Below are 22,988 nucleotides of genomic sequence, written 5' to 3'. Positions count from 1 at the left end.
CAGCGTGACTTAAATGAAAACGGGTACGATTGGAATAAAGAGCCCAACTTTCTAATTATATTATTTCAGAGCAACAACAACCAGTGAATGATGCAGAGGTTTCAGATGTCGTCCTGAAACGAGATCAGGCGCAAGCAACTCTAAATTTGTACCGGCCGTATTTTATTTATTTATTAAAAAAGTGTTGCTCTATTTTTTTATTTATTTTTTTTTTAGATATATCGAAGATCATGAAAGCATATGCCATGTGCTGGTAAACTCTAGCTATAGGAGCAACACTCATCACTCACTCGTATTATTACTTATTCATGTAAAGGTAATGGTGCATGTGCTGTATGTCTGTCTCTTTTACCATCTTGTCTAATTAACTTCTCTTTGTCTGATGTCTTTGGCTCAGTGATTTCCTCATCCTGCCTGGTTTCATCGACTTCACCTCGGATGAAGTGGTGAGTATCCTTACATGAGAACAGCTCAGCATCAGTCATCGATCTTTCCCTAGAGTGTATGTCCTCGTTTAGCATGCCGTGTGTAATAACGATTTACTGCGCGGGAACTTTTCTAATTAAATCGCCAGGCTTAAAGGCTCATCTGCACGCACCGAGACGGAACAGCTGCGTCAGTCGCTATGTACTTTGGAAGCAGGGAGTGGAGTGTAAGGTAAACAGCTGGTTAAGGGACAGCCGATAGGGGTGAAGGAGCGCAAATTAGATGTGCAAATGAAAGGCTCAGGTGGAGCCAGCATCCCAGGTGCATAGGGCATGTTCTCACAAGCAGGGGTGTGCGCGCGTGTGTGTGTGTGTGTGTGTGTGTATTTGTATACGCATGGCGGTGTGAGCGAGGGATAGAACCAATCTGAGGGAAGAAAATGGCTTTATATTTAGTAGATAATTGGTTTTGAATGTTTCCAGTTGCAGAGATGCTTTATTAGATGTAATGTTACATTCTTTTAAACCAGGCATAACTCAGGCTGAGCGGTTTCTGATTGTTGAGTAATAATTTGATGAGCTTAGTCGAGCATTTACAGTGTGTCTGTGTGGTGTATATGTATGCATGCATGTGTTCTCTGGAGGGAGGAATTAGGAGAGCGCGGAAGATGTTTTTCTGTCTCCTACCACAGGGATGTTAAATGAGTGCATGTTGATCCAGATAGTGGAAAACACCCGTGTTTATGCTTTGTATGAAGACTTTATAGCTGGAACGATGCTAGTAATGAGATTAAGCCGTGTGTGTGTTTATGTACGTGCGTGCAATTTGATCTTGGACAAAAATACGGGTCAGTAGCATCAGCCACCAGGTCTGCAATGGAATTAAATGTTCATACAATGCAATAATGTGATTATCTGTATATCTGTTTACTTTGCATGTTCAGCTTGAAGTTTCATACAACACTGAGGCTTGTTAAAATAACCATGAACATGTCATTTTAAAGCCTTAAACATAATCATTGCTAAATAATACATTTATAAATAAAATTGTCTTAAAAAAAAAAAAAAACCTTCCTAGTATAGAATGTAAATGAACTTCATAAAAAGTGCAAGGTTTTGTGAAAATACATAATGTGGAAATTAGAAAGCTCCCAGTGTGTTCATGCAATTCTAACGTGACCTAAAGCCAAGGGGCCAGACTGCTGGCTGTCCCATCTGAAAGTATTGGAACAGCAAGGCTAATTTATTGTTTTTGCTATACACACTGAATACTTTTGGGTTTTCATTACCTTTCATTCCCTCATATTTACATGTAGAAGTGTTAAACAACTTAGAACATGGCACCTTTTGTTGCAGACCACAAAAGTACTGGAACAAATAGTTTTAAAGAAAATACCACTTAATATTTGGTTGCATATCCCTTGCTTGCAATAACTGCTGACCCACTGACATGTTGCTTTTCCTGGTTTGTACTGCAGTTTCTTTCAGTTGGGCGGGTTTCTCCCTTCAGTCTCCTCTTCAGGAGATGCTCAATCGGTTTAAGGTCTGGAGATTGACTTAGCCAGTCTAAAATCTTCCACATTTCCCCCTGATGAAGTCCTTTGTTGTGTTGGAAGTGTGTTTTGGGTCGTTGTCTTGCAGCATGATGAAGTTCCTCCCAATTAGATTGCATGCATGTTTCTGTAAATGGGAAGACTGTAGATTTCTGAATACATTCTGCTGCTCCCATCAGGAGTTACATCATCAATAAAGATTAGTGAGACTGTTCCACAAGCAGCCATGACACTACCTCTACTACGCTTGACTGATGAGCTTGTATGTTTTGAATCATGAGCAGATCCTTTCTCTCTCCACACTTTCAACCTTTCCATCACTTTGGTGGAGGTTGATCTTGGTTCCAGATCTTTTGTGGCTCATCTCTGAATTTCTTTGTGTATTCCAATCTGGCTTTGCGATTCTTACTGCTGACGAGTGGTTTACATCTTGTGATATGGCTTCTAGATTTCTGCTTTCAAAGTCTTCTTTGAACACTGGATTGAGATACCTTCACCCTTGCCCTGTGGAGGTTGTTGGTGATGTCACTAACTGTTGTTTTAGGGTTTTTCTTCACAGCTCTCACAATGTTTGTTATCAACTGCTGCTGTTTTCCTTGGCCGACCTGTTCCATGTCTGCAGGACAAATTGTTGTATTGGCTATGCCCAATGGTTGTACAGTGCCTCTGATCAAGTTTCCCTTTTCTCAGCCTCAAAATGGTTTGCTTTTCTCCAATAGACAGCTCTCTGGTCTTCACATTGGGTTATACTTTCATTTAACATAAAATGCAGTCCTCACAGGTAAAAGTGAAAGCTAAAACCAGTAGTATATGTTAAGAGCTATTTATTGTTTAAGCAATCATTCTAACAGGACACACCTTGGAAATAAGAAACCAGTCCGTCCCATGCTCCAGTATTTTTGCTCGCCTACTAATTGGGTTGTCTGATACAAAATGTGCTATGTTCTATGCTGTTTAAACACCTCTAGATATAAATATCAGGAAATAAAAGCTGTAATTCTAAACTCTTCTCATATTCATCTTTTTTGAGCTCAAACCCAAATGTCATCAGTCTACAGGGAAGGGGGAAAGAAAAAGGCGTTGCCATTCCAGTAGTTTTGGAGGGGACTGTAGATTTTTGTTCTAGCGTTACCAAACGTAGCATGTAGGTCAACCTCCTTTTGATAATTAAGCCATGAATGTGCCATGGTAAATGCTATTATTTGTTGTGAACAACAGGAACATTTGCTCTGACACTAATGTAAACTAAGCGCACCTGGCTGGGCATGTCTTATGAAGTTTGATTTAGTCAGTCCAGTATCTTTTAATCTTCTTCCCACACTTGTTTACATATTGAATTCCTTCTGTTACCATGTACGGTGCTCCTGCTGACACCAGGATGCGCTGCTCTGGCGCAGGTCATGACACGTCACTACGTTGCGGGGGAGGCTGTAGCCCAAAATAAATAAACGAAATAAAGTAACTACACGCATGCAAAAAAAAAAGTGTGTGTGTATATGTATATTTTTCTGTAACTTTCTCACACACTGTGTCCGAGTTATCATGGAAAGACTTCTTGTTCACGAGTTACTAAGTGAACAAGTCAGGAGTCATAAAGGAAAAGTTGCAAGTCAAGTCTGAAGTCTGTTTTTACGCGACTTAAGTTTGACGTACAGTCAAGGTGGCTACATATAAATATTTCACTGTAGAATATTTTCTTAGCACTCTGTAACCTTTTGTTATAAGTGTGTGATGCTTATTTTTGATTTGATGTGTTCATTAAGGATCTGACCTCGGCCCTGACCCGGAAGATAACCCTGAAGACGCCGCTTATTTCATCCCCCATGGACACTGTGACCGAGTCATCCATGGCCATTGCTATGGCTGTGAGTATCCCACACAACCACGAACATGCACCCTGAATTCAAAAATGCCCACTAGATTACCTATTAATGTCAGTCATGATTTAAGCATAAATCATTATGTTTAAAAATATTAAATCGTGACATGTTTCATAAAACAGCTAAAAGAAGTAAATAAACAGAAACTCGAATTGAAGTTGTTGGCAGTTTGGGGAATTTTTGCTATTTAGTCCCATCTGTTCATTATCAGATTTGAATGATGACTTGTTCCTAATGGTTCTCACTGTGTAAGGCATAGTCACGGTCACTTCAGAATGGATGACAGCCACGATGTAATATGGTTCTTGACTTTTTTTTTTTTTTTCTGATTCATGTGTCAGCTCATGGGTGGAATTGGCATCATCCATCACAACTGCACACCGGAGTTCCAAGCAAATGAAGTTCGGAAAGTTAAGGTGAAGCTCAGACTTTTACTCGCTCTCGAATCGCGTAATACGCTTACTGATGAGGTGTCTAATCATCAACCTGTTGAATGTGATCACGGCAGAAATTTGAGCAGGGCTTTATCACAGATCCAGTGGTGATGAGCCCTCGGCACACGGTTGGCGACGTGTTCGAGGCTAAGGTACGGCACGGCTTCTCCGGCATCCCTGTCACCGAAACTGGTAAAATGGGCAGCAAGCTGGTGGGAATCGTCACGTCACGAGACATTGACTTCCTGTCAGAGAAAGACTATGACAGGCCATTGGAGGAGGTTTGTAAACAAATTAGTCATACCAGTACAGCTCTATATAAACACACTATTCATTTATATTGACCGATCATATAACATTTTTTATATTATATTATGAATTTCTATCTCCTTCAGGTCTAGTTTGTAGTGAGATTAGTTTATGCGGAGCCTTTTGAACGTGATGAAGCTGTGATTGTTTGTGATTTGAATCTACCAGGCGATGACTAAGCGAGATGATTTAGTGGTTGCGCCAGCAGGAGTTACTCTAAAAGAGGCTAACGACATACTGCAGCGCAGCAAGAAAGGTCTGGTTCCTTGCGTTTTCTTGTGAAGCGCTTCCAGTGGTGGTGTTCATTTGTATGTCTTTCACATGTGATTTTTGATCCTGACTGATGGTGAGTTTTGTTTCTGACAGGTAAACTGCCCATAGTGAATGACAGCGATGAACTGGTGGCAATAATCGCTCGCACCGATCTGAAGAAAAACAGAGAGTACCCTCTGGCCTCTAAAGACTCACGTAAACAGCTGCTCTGTGGTGCCGCCATCGGCACGCGCGAGGACGACAAATACAGACTGGACCTGCTCATGCAGGCTGGAGTGGATGTGGTGGTGCTGGTACGTCTCTTAGAGGGGGAGGTTAGACATCACACACAATACACACTCTTGCTTATTTAAATGTTGAAGTGGTAAATGTGTTCGACTGAGCTTCTTGAAGGCTATTCTATGCTAAACACTGATTGAATGATTGGGGGGGGGAAAGCACTGTTTATAATCATTTTATATTAATATGGCTTGTATATTAAATCAAATTCAATTAATATTTTTTCTTAACTTTGTCTGGAATATATATATTTTTTTCCCTCTTAAATTTTTTTTTTATTTATTTTTTTTTGCTGAGGTATTGTATATGCCGTGCTTGATTGTCTCTGTGCTTGTCTTTCAGGACTCATCTCAGGGAAACTCAGTGTTTCAGATCAGCATGATCAACTACATTAAACAGAAGTACCCTGAACTACAGGTGGTGGGAGGAAACGGTGGGTCACTAAGTTTTGGTTGTTTAAAAAAAAAAAATATATATATATATATATATATATATATATATATATATATATATATATATATATATATATATATATATATATATATATATATATATATATATATAAATAAAATAATTTTTCTTCTTCTTTTCTGCTGTTTAGTTAAGTCAAACCCAAAACTTGTACTGGAGCCTTAATTTTTTTTATGTATATATTTAATAATAAATGTCCATATACATCCTTGTGGTCACAGAAAAAGTTTATTTCTTGAACTTAATCCAGCTGTCCAACTATTTGGCAGTTTAATGCAAACGTGCATTCAGAACATTTCCCATCACATTAACAGCACTTTTTTCTAGTTGTATGAAAATGGCAATTGTATCTGTTTTGAAATTATTCGTACTTGTTTGGGAATTCTTATGTTGTAGTTGTAGCTATAACGCTAATTAGTTTTTCTGATTCAATTCCCTGAGATGTTTGCTTAATCAGAAAGTTATTTGCTCTAAAGAAGACTGAGGCAGTTGATAATTATCGTCTGATTCTTTTTATTTATGATTCCCGTTCTTTTCTCCATCTGTGTAGTTGTGACCGCTGCACAGGCGAAGAATCTGATCGACGCAGGCGTGGATGCTCTCCGAGTGGGCATGGGCTGTGGCTCCATCTGCATCACGCAGGAAGGTGAGCGAGATATCATAATATATTTGATGAATACTTATACGAACGTACGTATCGATAGACGTCTTAACGTCTGTTTTTGCCTGCAGTGATGGCGTGTGGGAGACCCCAAGGCACGTCTGTGTATAAAGTGGCGGAGTACGCCCGCCGTTTCGGAGTGCCCGTGATCGCAGATGGTGGCATTCAGACAGTTGGACATGTAGTGAAGGCTCTCGCCTTGGGAGCGTCCACAGGTAGTCGTCACGGTCTGATCAGACCTGTAATGTAAAGGTTCTGCCTATACGTTTCTCTACTGCACTCCTTCTCTTACCTGTTTGTTCTGTTTTATGGTAGTGATGATGGGCTCCTTGCTCGCCGCAACCACAGAAGCTCCCGGTGAGTATTTTTTCTCAGATGGCGTAAGATTGAAGAAGTACCGTGGTATGGGCTCTTTGGATGCCATGGAGAAAAACAGCGGCAGCCAAAAACGCTATTTCAGGTATATGTCTTAATACTTACAAACATGACTATGTTTACAGTCGAATTGCCTAGGTTATTTCTGTATGTTATATAATCATTGTAGCATGCTTTATTTATAACTCGTCTTAATTTCCATTATTAGCGATATTGGTTTACACAATATTTATAGATCTTAGCCTCTTCTCAGGCTTGATGGCCAATGTGCGGAGAGGAAATATGTCCACTAAAGTCACCTTTATTTACTTCCTATTTATAGCCTCAGATATCTTTTTACACTTCTGCTTCCCTTCGTTACAAAATAGTCTAACCATAATGTTATATTAGTAGGATTTGTCAGATTTATATAGAGAAGTTTAGCTTGGCACGTAATGACTCTTAGTATCATTGCATTTTTTTTAATGAAAAATTATAAATTTTCTATTTAACCTGTTGATATTTTTTTTTTTTTGCTGTCCCCTCTGCATAGCTGAATGTTTGTATTTCTGTGTTTCTCTGTGTGTTACAGTGAGGGTGATAAGGTGAAGGTAGCTCAGGGTGTATCAGGATCAGTTCAGGATAAAGGCTCCATCCATAAGTTTGTGCCGTACCTCATTGCTGGAATCCAACATGGCTGCCAGGATATTGGTGCTAAGAGCTTGTCCATCCTACGGTAAGACCATGGCTAATGTAATCTTTTTAGAGCAGTAATAACAATGACACTAGTGTTTGATTGCTGTCAAATAGCATTAGTCATTTTATTTATTTATTTTCAGCCTTGATGACTAGAATTAGGTGGTTTATTATTTAAATCTCTACCTAGTATTGAGAGGGACAGTCTTCTCAGTACAGTAAAGTAAATGGGAAATCGGTACTAATGGCTCCTTGATCTTAATTAAGGTTGTAGGAACCCTACCAAAATCGGCCAGTTGAAGACCGGAAACCCGAAGTGGTCTTCTTTTGTTGTAGCTCATCTACTAACTTGACGTTTGGTGGAGATGCATTTCAGCCCATCACGGCTGTAAAGAGTGTTGGTTTTTTTGAGTTATTGTAGCCTTCCTGTCAGCTCGAACCAGTCTGGCCGTTCTCCTCTAACTGCCTTTCTGTTTTTGCAGCCAGGCACCCCTGTAACTGTAAAACTAATTCCACCAACCCCCTCGGTCCCGATTTATTTTATTAACCTAATCCAACCATCCAGATATGAGGCTCGATATTTAAATTTGTACATTTAATATGCTGATATTATTAGAGCCAAAGCACTTTATTCCTGGACTTTTTACTATCAGGACTATCATTAGTCGATGTTATTTGTAGTCGTACTTGTTTTCGAGCTATTGAGCTTTGGATGAAACCCTTTTAATTCGAGTGAACAGTCAATCTGATTAATAACAGGTCTTCAGACCCCACTCTGAGAACCGCTAATTTAAAGGTTTTGCAAATCATGTGTCTGTAATGCCGGTTTTCTGTGTTATGTGTAGCTCTATGATGTACTCTGGAGAGCTGAAGTTTGAGAAGAGGACCATGTCTGCTCAGGTGGAGGGCGGCGTCCATGGCCTTCACTCGTAAGTCTCCGTTCACTCTGCTCACTTCCGCTCGGGCCGCCTGAGCCATCAGTCACCCTGTCTCTGTGGCTCTTTCTCAGTGCCCCTTTCGCAATGCTGCCGTGCTCAGTGACTGCTCCAGCAGGTGTCAGACAGAGCCTCACAGAGCGCTCAGGACACACAGGTGCTAAGACTGACAAATAGCCTGTATCTCTTGTTTCTCACGCTTTGTGGACCACTTTCACATACACAGTGATAAGTCACTCCACTGACTCCCACTGACACCCAAGCCCTCTTTTGTGGTGTTTATCTTTCACTTAGGCAAGAGAAACTCAAACACTTCTCTGTGTATGTGAGTTATTAATCCGAATATTTTCACACAGACTTTATAATCATAATGCAGCTAATCAGAAAGGCTTGTTGTTACTCATGCCTCTACTATCTCACTCTAACCCTTCTTGAATCTTCAAATCACCAGATCTATTTTAAATGATATAATCTATCTTCACTTAATCACAGTTAACTTGAAATATACACAATATTACAGTGAAAGAAAGCATAAAAACACTTAAAGGCCTGTGAGAAAATACACAAATCCTTGTCTTTTAATCGGAGAATATTACTGTGTGTCAAAACCTTTACTTTAAGATAATTGTGTTTGAAAACGAATTTATCTCAGGTGAAAAGCAGCACCATATAGCCAGGCTCATGAGGTTGGTTATACCTGCCCTGTCTTTTGCTAGTCATAGTAATTTAATTTAATTAGCTAATGTATTAATTAAACCAAATGAAACTATTCAAATAAAATCTACGCCGCAAATCATCAGTCTTGTATAATTAGTACTCAGGCAGGTGCTTCTGACTGCAAGACTCCATAAACATAAAACCATTTTAAGACCATTCAAATCATTCAAAACCATTTTTTACTCACTTATTGATAGTCTTGTAAAATGTTTCCTGAGAATTATTGAGTAGCCTTTTTTATAGGCCCCTGACACTGGGGGAGGGGGAGAGGGGATGCCTTGAAATAGGACATGAATGCTCACCTGTTTTAGTGATGGACCTTTTTTTTATGTGCAAAACTATAATACAATGTACACTATGGCCAAAACATTGTAGATACCTGGCCATTACACTCATGTGCTTTTTGAACATGCCATATTAGTCTCACCTTTTCTGTTCTAATAACCGACACTTTTCATTAGAGCATTAGTGAGGTCGGGCAAGGAGGACCGAGATGTAGTTAGCAGTCTAGTTCTTCACAAAGGTGATCAGAGGGGTTGAGAGGTCAGGGCTCTGTGCAGGCCGCTCAAGTTTTTCCACTCCAACCTTGGCATGCTATGTCTTCATAGACCTCGCTTTGTTCACAGGGTCATCGTCATTCTGGAACAGGTTTGGGTCCCTTAGATCCAGTGAAGGGAAATTGTGATGCTACAGCATACGAAGACATTTGGCGAAGGCCCACATGTGGGACTGATGGTCAGGTGTACACAATCTTTTGGCCCTATAGTGTAACTGTAACATGCTAAATATACGCTCTTGTTTCTGTGTTGTCTTTCGCTTTAATGGAAATAACCCATTAACCCATAACAACCCATTCTCTTCCTTGGGGATCCTCCTAGTCTCAGTTAGGAGTGTAAATGATAAATAGAGGGATTGTGACAGGGACCAAAATCACCTTTAACACTTATATTTCATCTTTTGTTATTCTCAAATTGACCTGAATATAATCTCTTTAATATAAATATTTTTGTGTGTTCATTGGAGGAGTTGAGCCAAAAATGTTATTTGGGGTTTTTTTTTTTTTTTCTTTTTATACCAACCAGTTTTGAAGCTAAAGGTTCAACCTGATGTCCTTTTGAGCTGCTTCTGTTTATGTATTAAGTGATATTCTAGACGTTTGAATGTAAGTCAGCAGGCATACTGGAGTTCTTTACAGTTGACTTAAAATTCAGTTGTTAATTACAAAAAATGGTCTATTAACATAAAAACTTATGCACAACAAAGGAAACAGGAAACATCATCTCTTGAACCTGTTACTACATATATTTAATATTATGGCCATTTTAGTGATTTTGACCAGACAAACCCAGTTTTACACGGCTATTTAAACACAATTGCAGACCTGCCAACCTTTACACATTTTGTTTAGGAACAACACATTTTAGCGTTGGTGCTTTCAAACCCCCCCACCCCCCACATGTGAATCTGGCATGATTACACAGCTGTTTTGAAGCCTTCAATATTAACTGACTCACTGGAAGCCCCTCCCCTTTCTCCCAAATCTGAGATTTGTAATCTTTTGTCTTACTGTAATTTTCCTGCTTGAAAGATGCAGTATTCTCACTTTCTGTCAAGCTAAATGGAGAATGTTTTGTGTTGATTCATGTGAAATAAACTCGATCAATGTTTGACTTTCAGCAAACGTTAGACAAGTATATAGTTAACCGAAACATTTCGGCTGAAAATAGTAAATAAAACGGCACTTTTTCGCCTGTATCGAATGTAAAACGCTACAAATAATTATAATGGTAACGATAATTAGGAAGTGGTTAAAAACACCAGTCGGGATGTGTTTTCGTGGGAGAAATGCTGCCAGTCCTCTGTTTTCGTTAAGATGTAGACACTAGAAAAATGTTACATGCACACTTTCTTATAAATTGCTGTACAAAACATCTTCCTCGTCTTTCTTGAATAGTAAAAAAGGAAGTGAACTTTTTCTAGTGTCAACATCTTAATTAAAAAGGATGCGTGGGAGCTTTCCCCTGCTGCCAAAACATCCCACACTCCCCCCTTAAGACTGTACATTATTCCTCTTTGGGGTTGGCAGGTCTGTTTCCAGTACCAGTTTTGTCTGGATTTTTTTTCTTAAAGCCTTTACTTAGATGTCAGACACTCAGCAATCCCCTCTTAGTTCATACAGTCCTCCCAAAAATCTTTTCCCCTCATATCTTCTTATGGAATGATGTGAAATTCTCTTCTTCTCCTCTCTTTTATGCACTCATCGTAGATATACTTTTGTGCCATGTAAGTACTCAGTCCTCATGTCTGTGTTTTCTATGTAAATCATGGTGGAGGGGATTGTGAGTTGTAGGATCTTTTGGTGAAAACTTAAGTTTACTCTTTTTTTTTCCTCTTTTTCCTCCCTTGAGGTAATTTTCTCTGTTTAATTTCTAGATGCAACTAACATCCTTTGCAGCTCATAAGCCCTGTATCTACTCTATATGCAAGCTATAAGAAAATAAAGGCATAGTGGAACAAAAATGCTAAATGTGCTGACACTGGGTATGTCCTACCAGATTACCTTTATTGATCTTCGTGTTAGCATTTTTGGCTGATCTATACCTTTACGTTTCATGTAGCGATAAGGCTGAATGAGGATTTTGGGGACATATCAAAATCTGAATAATATTGTTTTATTGATTGCAATTTAAGTTGTGATTATTTTCTAGCAGTTAGTGTTTCCCACTGAAATGTATGATTGGGGCTCTGGGGTTGTTGTAGGTCAATGGTGTTAGGGTTTCTGGATCTGAATCTCCTCGGTCACTACACCCAGCTCACTTACTGACTCCTGGAACTAACAATACTGCTCCATTTCCTGCAACTGTAATTTCCCATCAAATTAATATTGACGTAATAACTATTGGGTTTACTATTTGTGCGTGAACGCGATTCAGCTTTTGTTTAACGAATTTCCAAATCAAAACATACGATTGATTGATTCAGATTTGGCGCAAACAAATACGCACTTCGTCTGTTTGTAATGAGGTAAATCTAGGAGGCGGAGTTTTCTTTGCACTGAAAGCATAGCGACCTCCCAATCATTATATAATCTATATTGACATGAAATCCTAAATATAAGCATGTTACAGTACAAAAATCATACCTCTCACTCAAGAGTAAAAACCACTGATTTAAATAAAAATAAAAGCACCCTGAAAATTTATTAGAAAACTTTTTCTAGATTGCAGTTTTCAGCCCCTGATAAAGAGGAGAGTGAGTTGTGAGAAGCTCCTTGCTAATCACTTGAGCACAGGTAAGTTATAAATAGTCTGATTAGGTTGAAAGGTATTCCTCCAAACTTTCACATAACACATAACATTCACAACAAAAATTGGACAATGTTTATCTGTTGCTTACATTCCAGCATTCAGAATATGTTGAGTGAACCTGGTTAAAGTGGATTATTCTGCGTAGTTAAACGGGAAGCCGGATGTGTTACGTGCTCAATAAATGCAAACTAGCCATGGCGAGTTGTCATCAATGACTTATTCAATAAATCAGTCTCTATTAGCATAAGCAATACTGTACTGTCGTCCAGGACACTGTACTCTTCATTGGTTACGGTTGGTCATGGTTCTGTTCTCTGCTATAGCCACACAAAGTGTGCAGATTATGAGGGTCTCAAGCCCAGCCCAAGCTTATATGGTAATTAACGTCCAAGCTAACAGTGAAAGAAGAAGCTTCATCAGGTCTCCTCACATCGTCCGTCTCATTCGTTTATGTCACTACTGCTGTGCCCTGCCCCTCTTTCTCGCTGCTCACCTTGATCCAAGAAATTAAAAAACATACTTGGGTGCTTGTCAGTATATTTGGACCAGTGCCCAAGTATCACATATGTGTGGGAAACACTGATCAGGCTCCGAGTTGTCTGCATCAACTATCTCTACTGTAAAAATACAATCGTCTCTTACTCCTATTTGAAGAAAATCAGCGTAAATACACAGTTTCTGACACCCACAGTCAGTCAAACTACAGCCAGATGTACGGTTATCGCAGGACAACAACTGACATAGAGCCTGAGCTGTGTGGTAGCTGGGTAGTAGTTGCTGATGTGTTGTCACGTACACAACGTTGTGTTTGGACACTTCTGATTGGTCGAACTCCTTTACAGGCATTTTACATGGTTGAAAGCTTGTAAAGGGGACAGTGTTTCAAACTGAGATTAGTTTATTTATTTATTTTAAAGGTTAATCGTTCAGCTACACCTGAAGATGGGAAAAATATAGCATTATAACGTTTATATAATGTGTCATACTTTTTTTGTTTTGCTATTACAGACAGCATTACATTGCTTTTTGGATGCTTTAAAAAAGTTTAAAATGAACATTTTTGAATCACTGACACATGCTTGCTGTCCTTGCGTCAAATGTTAATGACACGCTTTGTCTCTCACGTAGTTACGAGAAGCGATTATACTGAGGGTGGCAGCAGTGGCCATACAACCCTAGCTGTGACCAAACACGACTGATTCATCAGAGCTCTCTTACATTCCTCCTCTCCTCCCTTCTTCCTCCTGGTCATCCTCCTCTGAAGAAACGGTGGTGTGTATTTCCCGACCAGGTGTGTTCAGCAGCAGACGTGCAGGTATCCTGCACTCTACCTTCGTAACACAGACATGGACATTGCTGTGCACTGTCGTGTGAAAACAACTGGCTTTTTATTTTTTTTATTTTATTTTATTTGATTTGTGTGTCTTTTTGTTTCTGTTTTCTCCGTATATGACAATCCTCCCTGTTATGTCCTATGTATCTTTGCCCTCACAGGATAGTGTAACTCTCACTGCTTTTCAACTCATGGTCAATGTAACCAAAATTCTTCTTGTTACATGTCTTCTCTGTGGGCCTAGCAATAAGCTTTAATACTGTGCACCCGGCTGGTGTTTTGGTCACTTATAAGGGTACAGGGCGTAAAACGAGAATGGCAAATGGAAGATAATGAGATTTATATATGAAGTACACATTTCAAAAACTTGATTCGGTATGCTTTTTAGGTTGTCCAGTTAGCAGGCTTAGACTATGGAACCAGAAGCTAAGGGGATAGCCTTAAGTTAAAATCAGAGATCCTTTCCACCTGCACGCCTTACAAATGAAAGCTAAGTGTAGTGTTACCATGCTACACCAGAGATACTCTGTGATTGGAATTAATTTTAGGATTTTTAATTCAATATCTACACACACCTTCTTGGCCAAATGAAATATCACATATGGATACAACAATACAATAGTGATAAACAAGCAGATTTACTCAGTGGTTGCAGTTGTGTTAGAAGTGTTCAAACTTTCCAGTGTGAGTGACTTTGATCTGAGTACAGCAACATTTTTGTCTTCTGTGTGTTGAAGTTTGTGACATATTGCTATATCACTGCACAGTTTCCATTTCCTGGAAGAGTCCCAGCTCCTTTGGGGGTTTGGGTAATAATGTATGTACACTATACAAGTGTAATACCAAACGTGATTATGTGTATGCTATACAGTGAATATTAGACTTAATTCATTCGCAGGAAAAATGTCATGTATGAAGGTGTCACCTCCGTTTGTGTGGATGTGTCGTCTTTTTGCCTGAGTCATTGTTTGAATTTAGAGTGTATAAAATAGGTTTGCTTTACAACAGGTCCTCTTATTTTGTCTGCGATTGCTGGCAAGTCAGGCAGTTCCCTAAATTTGTACAGAGTCTTTTGGACAAAAGAAACTGCTCAAAGAGATCTATTTTATTATAGTCCTTTATTATGTTCAATGTTACTATCTTATTTTTGACAATATTCTTCTTTAAAGCATCTCACTAAAGTGAGGACCTGAAGATCTCGCGTAGACTGAACGGGTGACTACAGGACCACAGAATGATGTCGGAGCATCTCAAACAGTTACATTTCTGTGCTATAGCTACATGAAGCACAATTAGAGCTTAAAACGGTTCAGTTTTGTGGTGTATGACCTCTAGGCCGAGGTAATGAAAACTGATTTTGACTAGCTTTTGCTGCTCATGTATTACTCTTGTACAGGAGTACCGCCTAAAGCTGTGCACTCAGCCATGATGTGCAAAAGGGTCACATTTAATAAAGATGGTTATGATCCGAGAGGCTCTGTCATCATTTCTTTTATTTAAATATCACCACTAGCTGGCGGTATTGACTTTTAGTGTGTAGACTGTATATACAGCCTATGCTTGGTGTGTTGCAATAGCATCACAAAATGGGATGGATCATGATGACATGATGGTCTCGAATCCTGAAATGGATCATGGGTTCAACAAGTTCAGGTAAATTTGTTATATATAAATGTGTACATCCAAGAACATACATTTTCACTCCCCGACTTTATTTATTTATTCATTCATCATTAACTCATTATAAAATAGAGGCATGGTGCTAACAGCCAAGCTTATAATTTTTTCATAGACTTGTTACCTATAAAAACACAGATGCGTAAGTGAAGTTCTGACTTTTGCTACTCTACCCAGTACAAAAAAGAAAAGAATGAAAGCGAAGAAGATAAAATGTACATTTTGTATAGTGTGTGTGTGTGTGTGTGTGTGTGTGTGTGTGTGTGTATTTGATTAGGGGAGGGAAAAAAGAGCCTAAAATTAAACAACGATTTCCCCCATACATGCACTGACCGGTGTCGCTATATAAGTATTACAAACTTTTATCAACTTTTTGTCAACTTAATTTTCACCTGAAAATCTCTTTTCTTATAAGTAAAGCCACACCTGACCACACTCCACTTGCAGTGATTCTTCACCCTGTCAAAAATAAAGTGCTAAATGTAGACATATTGCTGCTGGAGGAAAGAGCTCTTCCTTGTTTGTTTGATTACATCTTGTCTTTACTGTTAAATGTTGCCAGTGTATATACTGTATGTATATATTTATTCATTCCCATTTTATTATTTCTTTGTCAATAAAGTTGCATATCAGTTGTATTACCAAAAACAAACTAATTGCCCAGACTGTGACGGTGCCTTTTAACATATTACCATGTGCAACTCAATAGGAATGTACATTTCTGGAGCAAAATCCATACATCTATCAAAAATAACTATAGACTATAGGGCTATAGACATTCTCTATCCTCAGAGCCACTCCACTCAGTCCTGATGTGTCCCATTAACCTACAGTTCGATGGTGTCACTGCAGACACTCAGAGCATCTATCTGTCTGCAGACATTAATGAATTCTGCTTGCACAGCCAGTTCATCAGCTTGTGTGCGAATATGTTGCTGATCATACAAACGCTCTCTGGAAGAAATGGAGCCCAGAGCCCTGTATTGCTTTTGAGTGTGGCGCCCAGAGGCAAAGCCAGTATAAAAAGATGCCTGACCTCCATGACTTCTAGTTCCTCCACGTAAGGAGCTGAAGTTGGAGGTCTTCCATGCTGTGCTGCTCCTTAGTACAGGTGGTGACGGTGCAGAAGGCAAATCCACATCCCCACATGATGCTGTGCGGTAAAGGGATGGTTCTGCAGGTATTCCTCTGCATGGCTGACCATCTGGAGGCCCCCGCGTGCTAAGGGACAGCCTGGAGGAGCTGAACAGGCTGCGATGGAACAGAGCCTCACTGTTTAGAGCCTCATCAATGCTTCGCCGCAGGTCAATCGGAGACGGAGGCCTCAGATCTACTGTAGAATCACAGTACAGGCTGATGAAGGAAGACTGGGAGACCAAAAGCCCATTTTTAGAAAGTTGTGCAGGGGCAAGCTGAGGGCTGCTGGGATAGTTAAGGTCCAGGCCTTCTGGTTCTCCAAGGGGCAGCTCTGCTAGTGTATAAAGTGGCACACACTCACTCTCATGCCGTGACATGCTTTCATGCAGTGTCTCTCCAGTCTTCTTGGTCCAGCCACTTGACAGAATTTGGGGTTTGGATATCACTGTGTTCCTGGCGGATGACCTGCCGAACCATGAGTTCCAGCGACTTAGTTTCGGGCGAGCTGCTCCACAGCAGAGGAGAGGGTGTGTGAGAATGAGAGCTAGAGTGAGACAAACGCATGCCTCACATACTCTGCAGCTCAGTTGAAAGACCCACCAGGGCCAGGGCATAAGCCCCATTCTGCCGCCAGTCAGTCCCAGTGCATGCAGAATCGCATAGAGCCTGAGTCCTGCACATGCCAGTAGGAAAAGTGCTGCAAACAGTCCCATTCCAGCTGCCCGCTCCCACATGCGTGCCTCACTGAGGGGGTATTGGCTGGCCTGGCATGCCCGGCGATCAGGGGAATTATCCCTCAGCCTGTAGATATGCTTGGCTTCGACGCGGGCACAGCAGTAGAGCAGCAGGTATGAAGTGGAGAGGAGACACGAGAGAAGCAGGAAGGCTGCAGGGGGCAGCAGAGAAATGACAGGGAAGGAAGGGAAAATCCATAATATTCCAACTGCGCCCATAACTGTGGCCATGTGAAGCAGCATGAGTGCGGCCAGCAAGCAAATACACCGCCGCAGTGCATTCTGAGAGAGTAGCTGAGGAGAAAGCAGCACAAGCAGCATGCCTAAAGCTCCGGTTAAACATGGGTAGCCGGCCTCATGTAGGAACCGTGCCCAGGCCACAGGGAGTCGCTCTCTCTGACCATAGGGGTCGTAGATAAGCCAGAAAGCCCGACTTGAGCCAATAAGCAGCTGCAGGAGATGCAGAAGAGTGAAGTTGGCACAATCAGACGGCTGGCACAGAGGGAGGCACAATAAGCTTAGTGCAGACAATACAGCCACCAGAGAGAACACACAACCCAGCCCGTATACCTGCAGCTCCCACGCCAGGCCCCACGTTGCCACTGCAGCATTCCAGTCTGAAAATAATGGCACCAAAAGAGGTGGGGTCATTATTATAGAAGGAGGTGGGTTCATATTCTCAGGAGAGGGCATTGGGGAAGCAGGAGTCAGGGCACTGGAGAGGTTGTCAGGGAGACCAAGGCTCCAGAGAGGGTTGGAGGAGTTGCAGATGCCTGTGTTGTCAATATTGCAGTCAGGCTGGGAGGAGGATTCAGTGAAGTCATCATTCCAGTCATCAAGTAAAAGCAAGCCTGAAAATACAGAAAAGGTGTTTTTAGAAAGATTTGCACTTCACATCGCTATGAACTGTTTGCATAATAGACTTCTGATATGAGTATTGTACTCAACCTATGTGTACAAGAGTATATGATGCATTGCATGAAATATAAGGCACAGCCAAATGAATACCCCCAGTTATAAATCATATGTTGAGCATACCACAAAAGAAAAAGGTGATTCATATCAAAAACTAAATGACAAAGTAGAATGTCCCAAGGCACTTATCAGCATCATGATAAAAACAGTCCCTTGTGCTGAAAGACATAAAACATCGGCTGTGGTAATTAGCTGGCCTATTTTACAGGGAAGGGTGTGGAAGTAGGACTAAATTAAATAGGTCATACAGTCTCTCTCACACACACAGTGCAGATAAGCAGTCGTGACCTTGGTGCTGTTCTCGTTCGTGCAACTATTTAAAAACCAGGAAGTGGCACACTTTAAGAAGTTGCATCACTTATCTGCATATCTGAGCTATTTAATAAGTGAATACCAAGTGACCAGAAACTAGCTTCATCCTAACTGATTGGCCGTACTTTGTAAAATCTTGGTTGATGTGGGAAAAAATCCCACACAATCTAAGTATATTTATATATGTAAACTCAGCAAAAAAGAGATGTCCTCTCACATTCAACTGCTTTAAATTTCTTAACATAAAAACAGTCAGCAACTGAGACATAAACTGAACAAGTTTCATAGACATTTGATGAACAGAAATGGAATGATTAGTCCCTGAACAAAAAGGGGGGGGGGGGGGGGGGGGGATATCTGGTGACCTCCAGCTGCTTTAAGTACTACAGTGCATCTTATCCTTATGGACTGCACCAGATTGGTCAGTTCTTGCTGTGAGATGTTACTCCACTCTTCCACCAAGGCGTCTGCAAGTTCTCGATCATGTCTGGGGGGACACATGGTTACATGTAATTTTCCACTGCAAGGACGATCAGCTGTCCATCCTGTCTCCCTGTAGCGCTGTCTTAGGCATCTTACATTACAGACATTGCAGTTTATTGCTCTGAACACATCTGCAGTCCTCATGCCTCCCTGCAGCAGGTCTATGGCATGTTCACACAGGTGAGCAGGAATCCTAGGTATCTTTCTTCTGGTGTTTTTCAGAGTCAGTAGAAAGGTCTCTTTAGTGTCCTAACTTATTGTAACTGTGACCTTTAATTGTTTATCGCCTGTAAACTGGTCGTGTCTTAAGGACTGTTCCACAGCTGAACGTGCAATAATTGTGTATGGTTCACTGAACAAGCATGAAAAACATAGTTTAAACCCTTTCCAATAAAAATCTGTAAAGCTTATTTGGATTTATCTTTATCTATTATCTTTAAAATACAGTCTCCTGAAAAAGGGACGTTTCCTTTTTTGCTGAGTTTATATTGATTATTGCTTATTGATCAACGGGTATGTTCTGCATCAAATGCGTTATTGGATGCCTAGAGGCCAAACGTATGAATCAGCATTATTCTTTAAGCTAAGGATGAACTCCATGGTGCCTTTATCCTTGATGTGTATACTGTGTATCCGCCATTCAGGCATTGGTGTAAACAGAGTGAGTGCTAAGAATTACCTGGAATAAGAGTGCGTGCTCGCAATCCTGGAGTCGGTCTGGATGTCTCCTCTTTTAAGGAACTCCGACTATCTTTTTTCTCATATGGAACTTCATGCACTTTGTCCAAGCCAGGACTTGTCCGATTGGGCATAGAGTCTAGTTTCAAAATGTCTGTATGAATGCAGCACTAGATTAGCGATCTCCACTTAATCAGCTGGACACATCAGATTTTTTCTGACCCATTTTAAGTACAGTGCAATCCTAAAACTTAATATCATGTGATCTGTATTTAATATAGACCAGAAAATGGTGTTCACAAACATCATTAAATAATGTCATTTATAAATCAGGACAATAAACCAATCTAAAAAGAACAGCTTGCTGTCTTTAGCAATCTATTAATCCTAAATATTTACTGAGATGAAACAGAAATTAAAATGAGTGGAGAGAGAAGCATGTCTTAGTGAAGCAACGGATAACCCCCCCCTCCCTCCCCACTCGCTGAGACGGATGTCCCTTGCACGCCTCTGGAATACTGATTGTACACTGCGGCGTGTGAGACTATAACATGCTACGCAACTACAGTGTACTGACAGCAGATTGAAAATACTGACTGAAGAGTCAGTGTACTCACTGATCCTTATCATACTTGCCTTGTATCCTCTCTGAACTGTCTATTCTGAATTGAAGTCACTGTGGATAAAAGCATCTGCTAAATTAATAAATATGAATGTTTACCTCTAGGGGAATTGGTACCAAGGTGAGGTGGCCTCCTGGTGAACTCCTCTACCATTCTTCTATCATCCTGTAGAGTAGTCAATAGGTCTGTTTGCTTTTGTTTCAAACCTGTGTCATCTGATCTTTGAGCAGTAGCTTTGGGCTCCCCCATTACCCAGATATCGCCAAGCCTCATTTCACGTCTCCTTTGGTCAGGAGACGTTGTATATGCTGGTGCTTTGAATACCTTGCTCTGGGCCTGGGAGGCTGGATTGGGAGATGACCCCAGTGTTGCTAATAAGGTGGTTAGTGATGAATGGCCAGTCTCACCATGAGTAGGTGGCCAAGAGTTTTGTGTTTTTGGTGGAGTAGTTATTGATGGAGTAGTGGTGTCCGTATTGGCTCTTGATGTCTGCCTGCTCCACAGTAAGCTGCCAGCAGGATGGACCTCTTTGTGCTCTTTAACAGGGCTTGTCTGTGTCCATGCTTGGTCTCCTCCATCTCCAGTCAGGTATGCAGCATGTGGGCTGCTGAACAAAGTAAGACTGAGAATCAGTAAGAATCTTGCACTTTGAGGGATCATGTTTGTAACCCTCTTGAAGAAATCACAGCTCGCACTGTGTCCTGTTGTACTCCATCTCGGGTCTCCAATATTCCTCTGGCACTAAACATGAAAGAAATAAAGAGAAGAAAAAAAAACACACAAAGTTCTTAAAAAAAAAAATACTCCAGTGTTTCCAACCAAAATCTCCATCTACTGTATCTGTAGGGAAAAAAAATAGTGGTTGAAAAATACTGGAGTATTCATTTAATTTGCTCTTCACATAGCTGTCTGCTCTGGTTGTGTTATGTTCTGGTCAGTTTCTATTCCTCCTGGCATTGCTCTCTCGCAGCTTGCCCCAGTTTGCAGTACTGTTTTGTCATAATGGAGCTGTCCTGGAGAGCTCTAAATCGCTGGATCAGTGCTGAAGATCCAACGTCAAGTCCTATCAATCCTCATCAATCTTTCCCTATAAGCATTGATTAGTCATGTGAATTAGGCTTTCCACTCCATCCCAATCAAGACTATTGACTGATCCTCAAAAATAGATACACATAAAAGAAAAGCTACAGTACCTGATTAATTGCTAAATTTTAAATTCATAATAAAATTGAAACACCAGCCCTTCTATCTGAGTGTAGAAGCTCTGCATTAAGCCATCTGCAGTAGAAACCTCAAACCTCAGTTTTTCCTCGTCTCCTTCAAGTCCTCTTGCCCCATTTTCTCTTTTCTGAATGCAGCCTCGTTCTCTGGATGATGTATGTTTATATGGTCCACATGACCAGCTCTGGACTTATTTCTCAGCAGCTGCATTCAGTGATGTACATTCTCAAACCCAGTAGCAGTTAAAGACACATGCACATACGATTTGTTAAAGCTAAAGGAAAGGGGCTCACCCTAGGAAGGATGGAGACGAAAATAGGAGTAATCCCTTAGCCGCTGCTGAAAAGCTGTCTCCGTTTCTGTTGGTTCCTGCGCATGTGTGCGAGTTTTAGTGCATTCGCTCCTGCTCTGCTCCCCACACACACTCACACACACCCCATCCCTGCATCAGCTTCTCTCTCTGAAACACACTCTGCCTGACACACCCCCTATCTGACTGCACTTCCCCCAACGCTCTTACGGTGTATGTGTCTGATCTCCCTTCAATTGTGTTGATCCGAGCGCCTCTGTCCGGCTCTCTTTGCCAAGAGTGGATTAGCTCTGATAGGTGTTTGACTTCCCCTCGTCTTACTTCACTGAGTAAACTGCAACTGCAACATAGCAAGGAAAGACCTTTCTCCACACAAAAGATCACATTCGCAACAGAATAACCCCCCCTCCCCCCATATATGCATGCAAATGAAACCTTTCTTCAGACTATGTTCAGTTTCAGTTTGCCAATTTAATAAACAGCACTGAAAGCAACTCATTAGCAGTGTGATAAATGATATATGTTGGGTTTAAAAAAAAAGAAAGAAAAGGATTTAGTGTCTTCCCAGCACCAAGATCCCTGTTTTGACCCCTCAGTTTGTGTTACTGTTTGTGTAATGTTTTGCAGGTTCTCCCCATTTCTGTTGGATTCCTCCGGGTTCTCTGGTTTTTCCTCCCACCTCCCGAAACAAGCCAGTTGGTGGATTGGCTAAGATAACTCGCAACAAGATGTGTACAAGTGTGTGAATATTTGTGTGTATGGAGCCTTGTGAAGGACTGGTGTCTTGTGGGTATATTCCTGCTTCTTGCTTACTCTTCCTGGGGGAGGTTCAGGATCCTCCAAGACCCTGCCCAGGATAAAGTTCTTCCTGATTGACTGTTGGTGTTTTAGCCTCACCCCATGACCAACAACACTTGCACTTTTATTTCTTAAGCATCAGCTTGGCAGAGAGATAATCACTGCACATTAAGCTCAGATGTCAGCATTTCCTCCGAGCTAAAGGCAGGCTGGTGTATATGAAGAGCTTAAAGATGTTGCACATTTGAATTCTGAGTGAAGAAACAGTAGGAAAAAATGAAAGAGCCTTCATCTCATCGACACCGCTTACACAATATAGTACACATTTAAATAAATGGGTTCCTCAAGGATTCTGTGGATGGTTCTAGTTTTCTAGCTTTTTTCCCTGAGGGACAAACCAAAGCACATTTAA

At 40.8% G+C, this 22,988-nt stretch overlaps 2 protein-coding genes across 6 annotated transcripts in view; one reads left to right on the top strand and one right to left on the bottom strand.

Annotated features, from left to right (window-relative positions):
* impdh1a (IMP (inosine 5'-monophosphate) dehydrogenase 1a) overlaps positions 1-15,099 on the top strand; it is a 23,509-nt gene extending 8,410 nt beyond the window's left edge. Inside the window, exons 3-17 of one of the 4 annotated variants that reach the window (XM_017465793.3) lie at positions 398-446; positions 3,742-3,843; positions 4,200-4,274; positions 4,367-4,573; positions 4,770-4,857; positions 4,968-5,188; positions 5,496-5,586; positions 6,175-6,270; positions 6,357-6,500; positions 6,601-6,745; positions 7,232-7,375; positions 8,181-8,264; positions 11,254-11,270; positions 12,208-12,279; positions 13,424-15,099. In XM_017465793.3, the coding sequence (XP_017321282.1) occupies positions 398-446; positions 3,742-3,843; positions 4,200-4,274; positions 4,367-4,573; positions 4,770-4,857; positions 4,968-5,188; positions 5,496-5,586; positions 6,175-6,270; positions 6,357-6,500; positions 6,601-6,745; positions 7,232-7,375; positions 8,181-8,264; positions 11,254-11,270; positions 12,208-12,279; positions 13,424-13,494 (1,606 nt within the window). In that variant the 3' untranslated portion in view covers positions 13,495-15,099. The remainder of the gene's footprint in view (positions 1-397; positions 447-3,741; positions 3,844-4,199; positions 4,275-4,366; positions 4,574-4,769; positions 4,858-4,967; positions 5,189-5,495; positions 5,587-6,174; positions 6,271-6,356; positions 6,501-6,600; positions 6,746-7,231; positions 7,376-8,180; positions 8,265-11,253; positions 11,271-12,207; positions 12,280-13,423) is intronic. The other 3 variants (XM_017465796.3, XM_017465798.2, XM_017465800.3) reach the window with 3 other exon arrangements.
* A 426-nt stretch (positions 15,100-15,525) lies between these two features.
* On the bottom strand, positions 15,526-22,659 carry prrt4a (proline rich transmembrane protein 4a). 2 transcript variants are annotated; one of them, XM_047153286.2, is made up of 4 exons: positions 21,762-22,659; positions 20,346-20,988; positions 19,626-19,778; positions 15,526-18,027 (listed from the first exon to the last, which is right to left on the bottom strand). In XM_047153286.2, exons 2-4 carry the CDS (start codon positions 20,905-20,907, stop codon positions 16,133-16,135), a joined length of 2,610 nt encoding a protein of 869 aa, XP_047009242.1. In that variant the 5' UTR covers positions 20,908-20,988; positions 21,762-22,659; the 3' UTR covers positions 15,526-16,132. The 2 variants fall into 2 exon arrangements, with proteins under 2 accessions (XP_047009242.1, XP_053534090.1); XM_053678115.1 differs by having other exon boundaries at positions 20,346-22,659.
* Positions 22,660-22,988: the final 329 nt, after the last annotated feature.

The sequence above is a fragment of the Ictalurus punctatus genome, chromosome 4 (assembly GCF_001660625.3).
Source record: "Ictalurus punctatus breed USDA103 chromosome 4, Coco_2.0, whole genome shotgun sequence".
Classification (NCBI taxonomy): domain Eukaryota; kingdom Metazoa; phylum Chordata; class Actinopteri; order Siluriformes; family Ictaluridae; genus Ictalurus; species Ictalurus punctatus.
The sequence above is the reverse complement of the archived record's forward strand: the minus strand, read 5'-3'. Positions and strand labels throughout refer to the sequence as shown.

Coding starts and splice junctions, on each gene's coding strand:
- prrt4a (XM_053678115.1), bottom strand. CDS start 20,907: ATGATCCCTCAAAGTGCAAGATTCTTACTGATTCTCAGTCTTACTTTG. Junction 19,779..20,345: donor TGGTACCAATTCCCCTAGAG/GTAAACATTCAT, acceptor GCATTCATACAG/ACATTTTGAAACTAGACTCT. Junction 18,028..19,625: donor AGCACGCACTCTTATTCCAG/GTAATTCTTAGC, acceptor CTGTATTTTCAG/GCTTGCTTTTACTTGATGAC.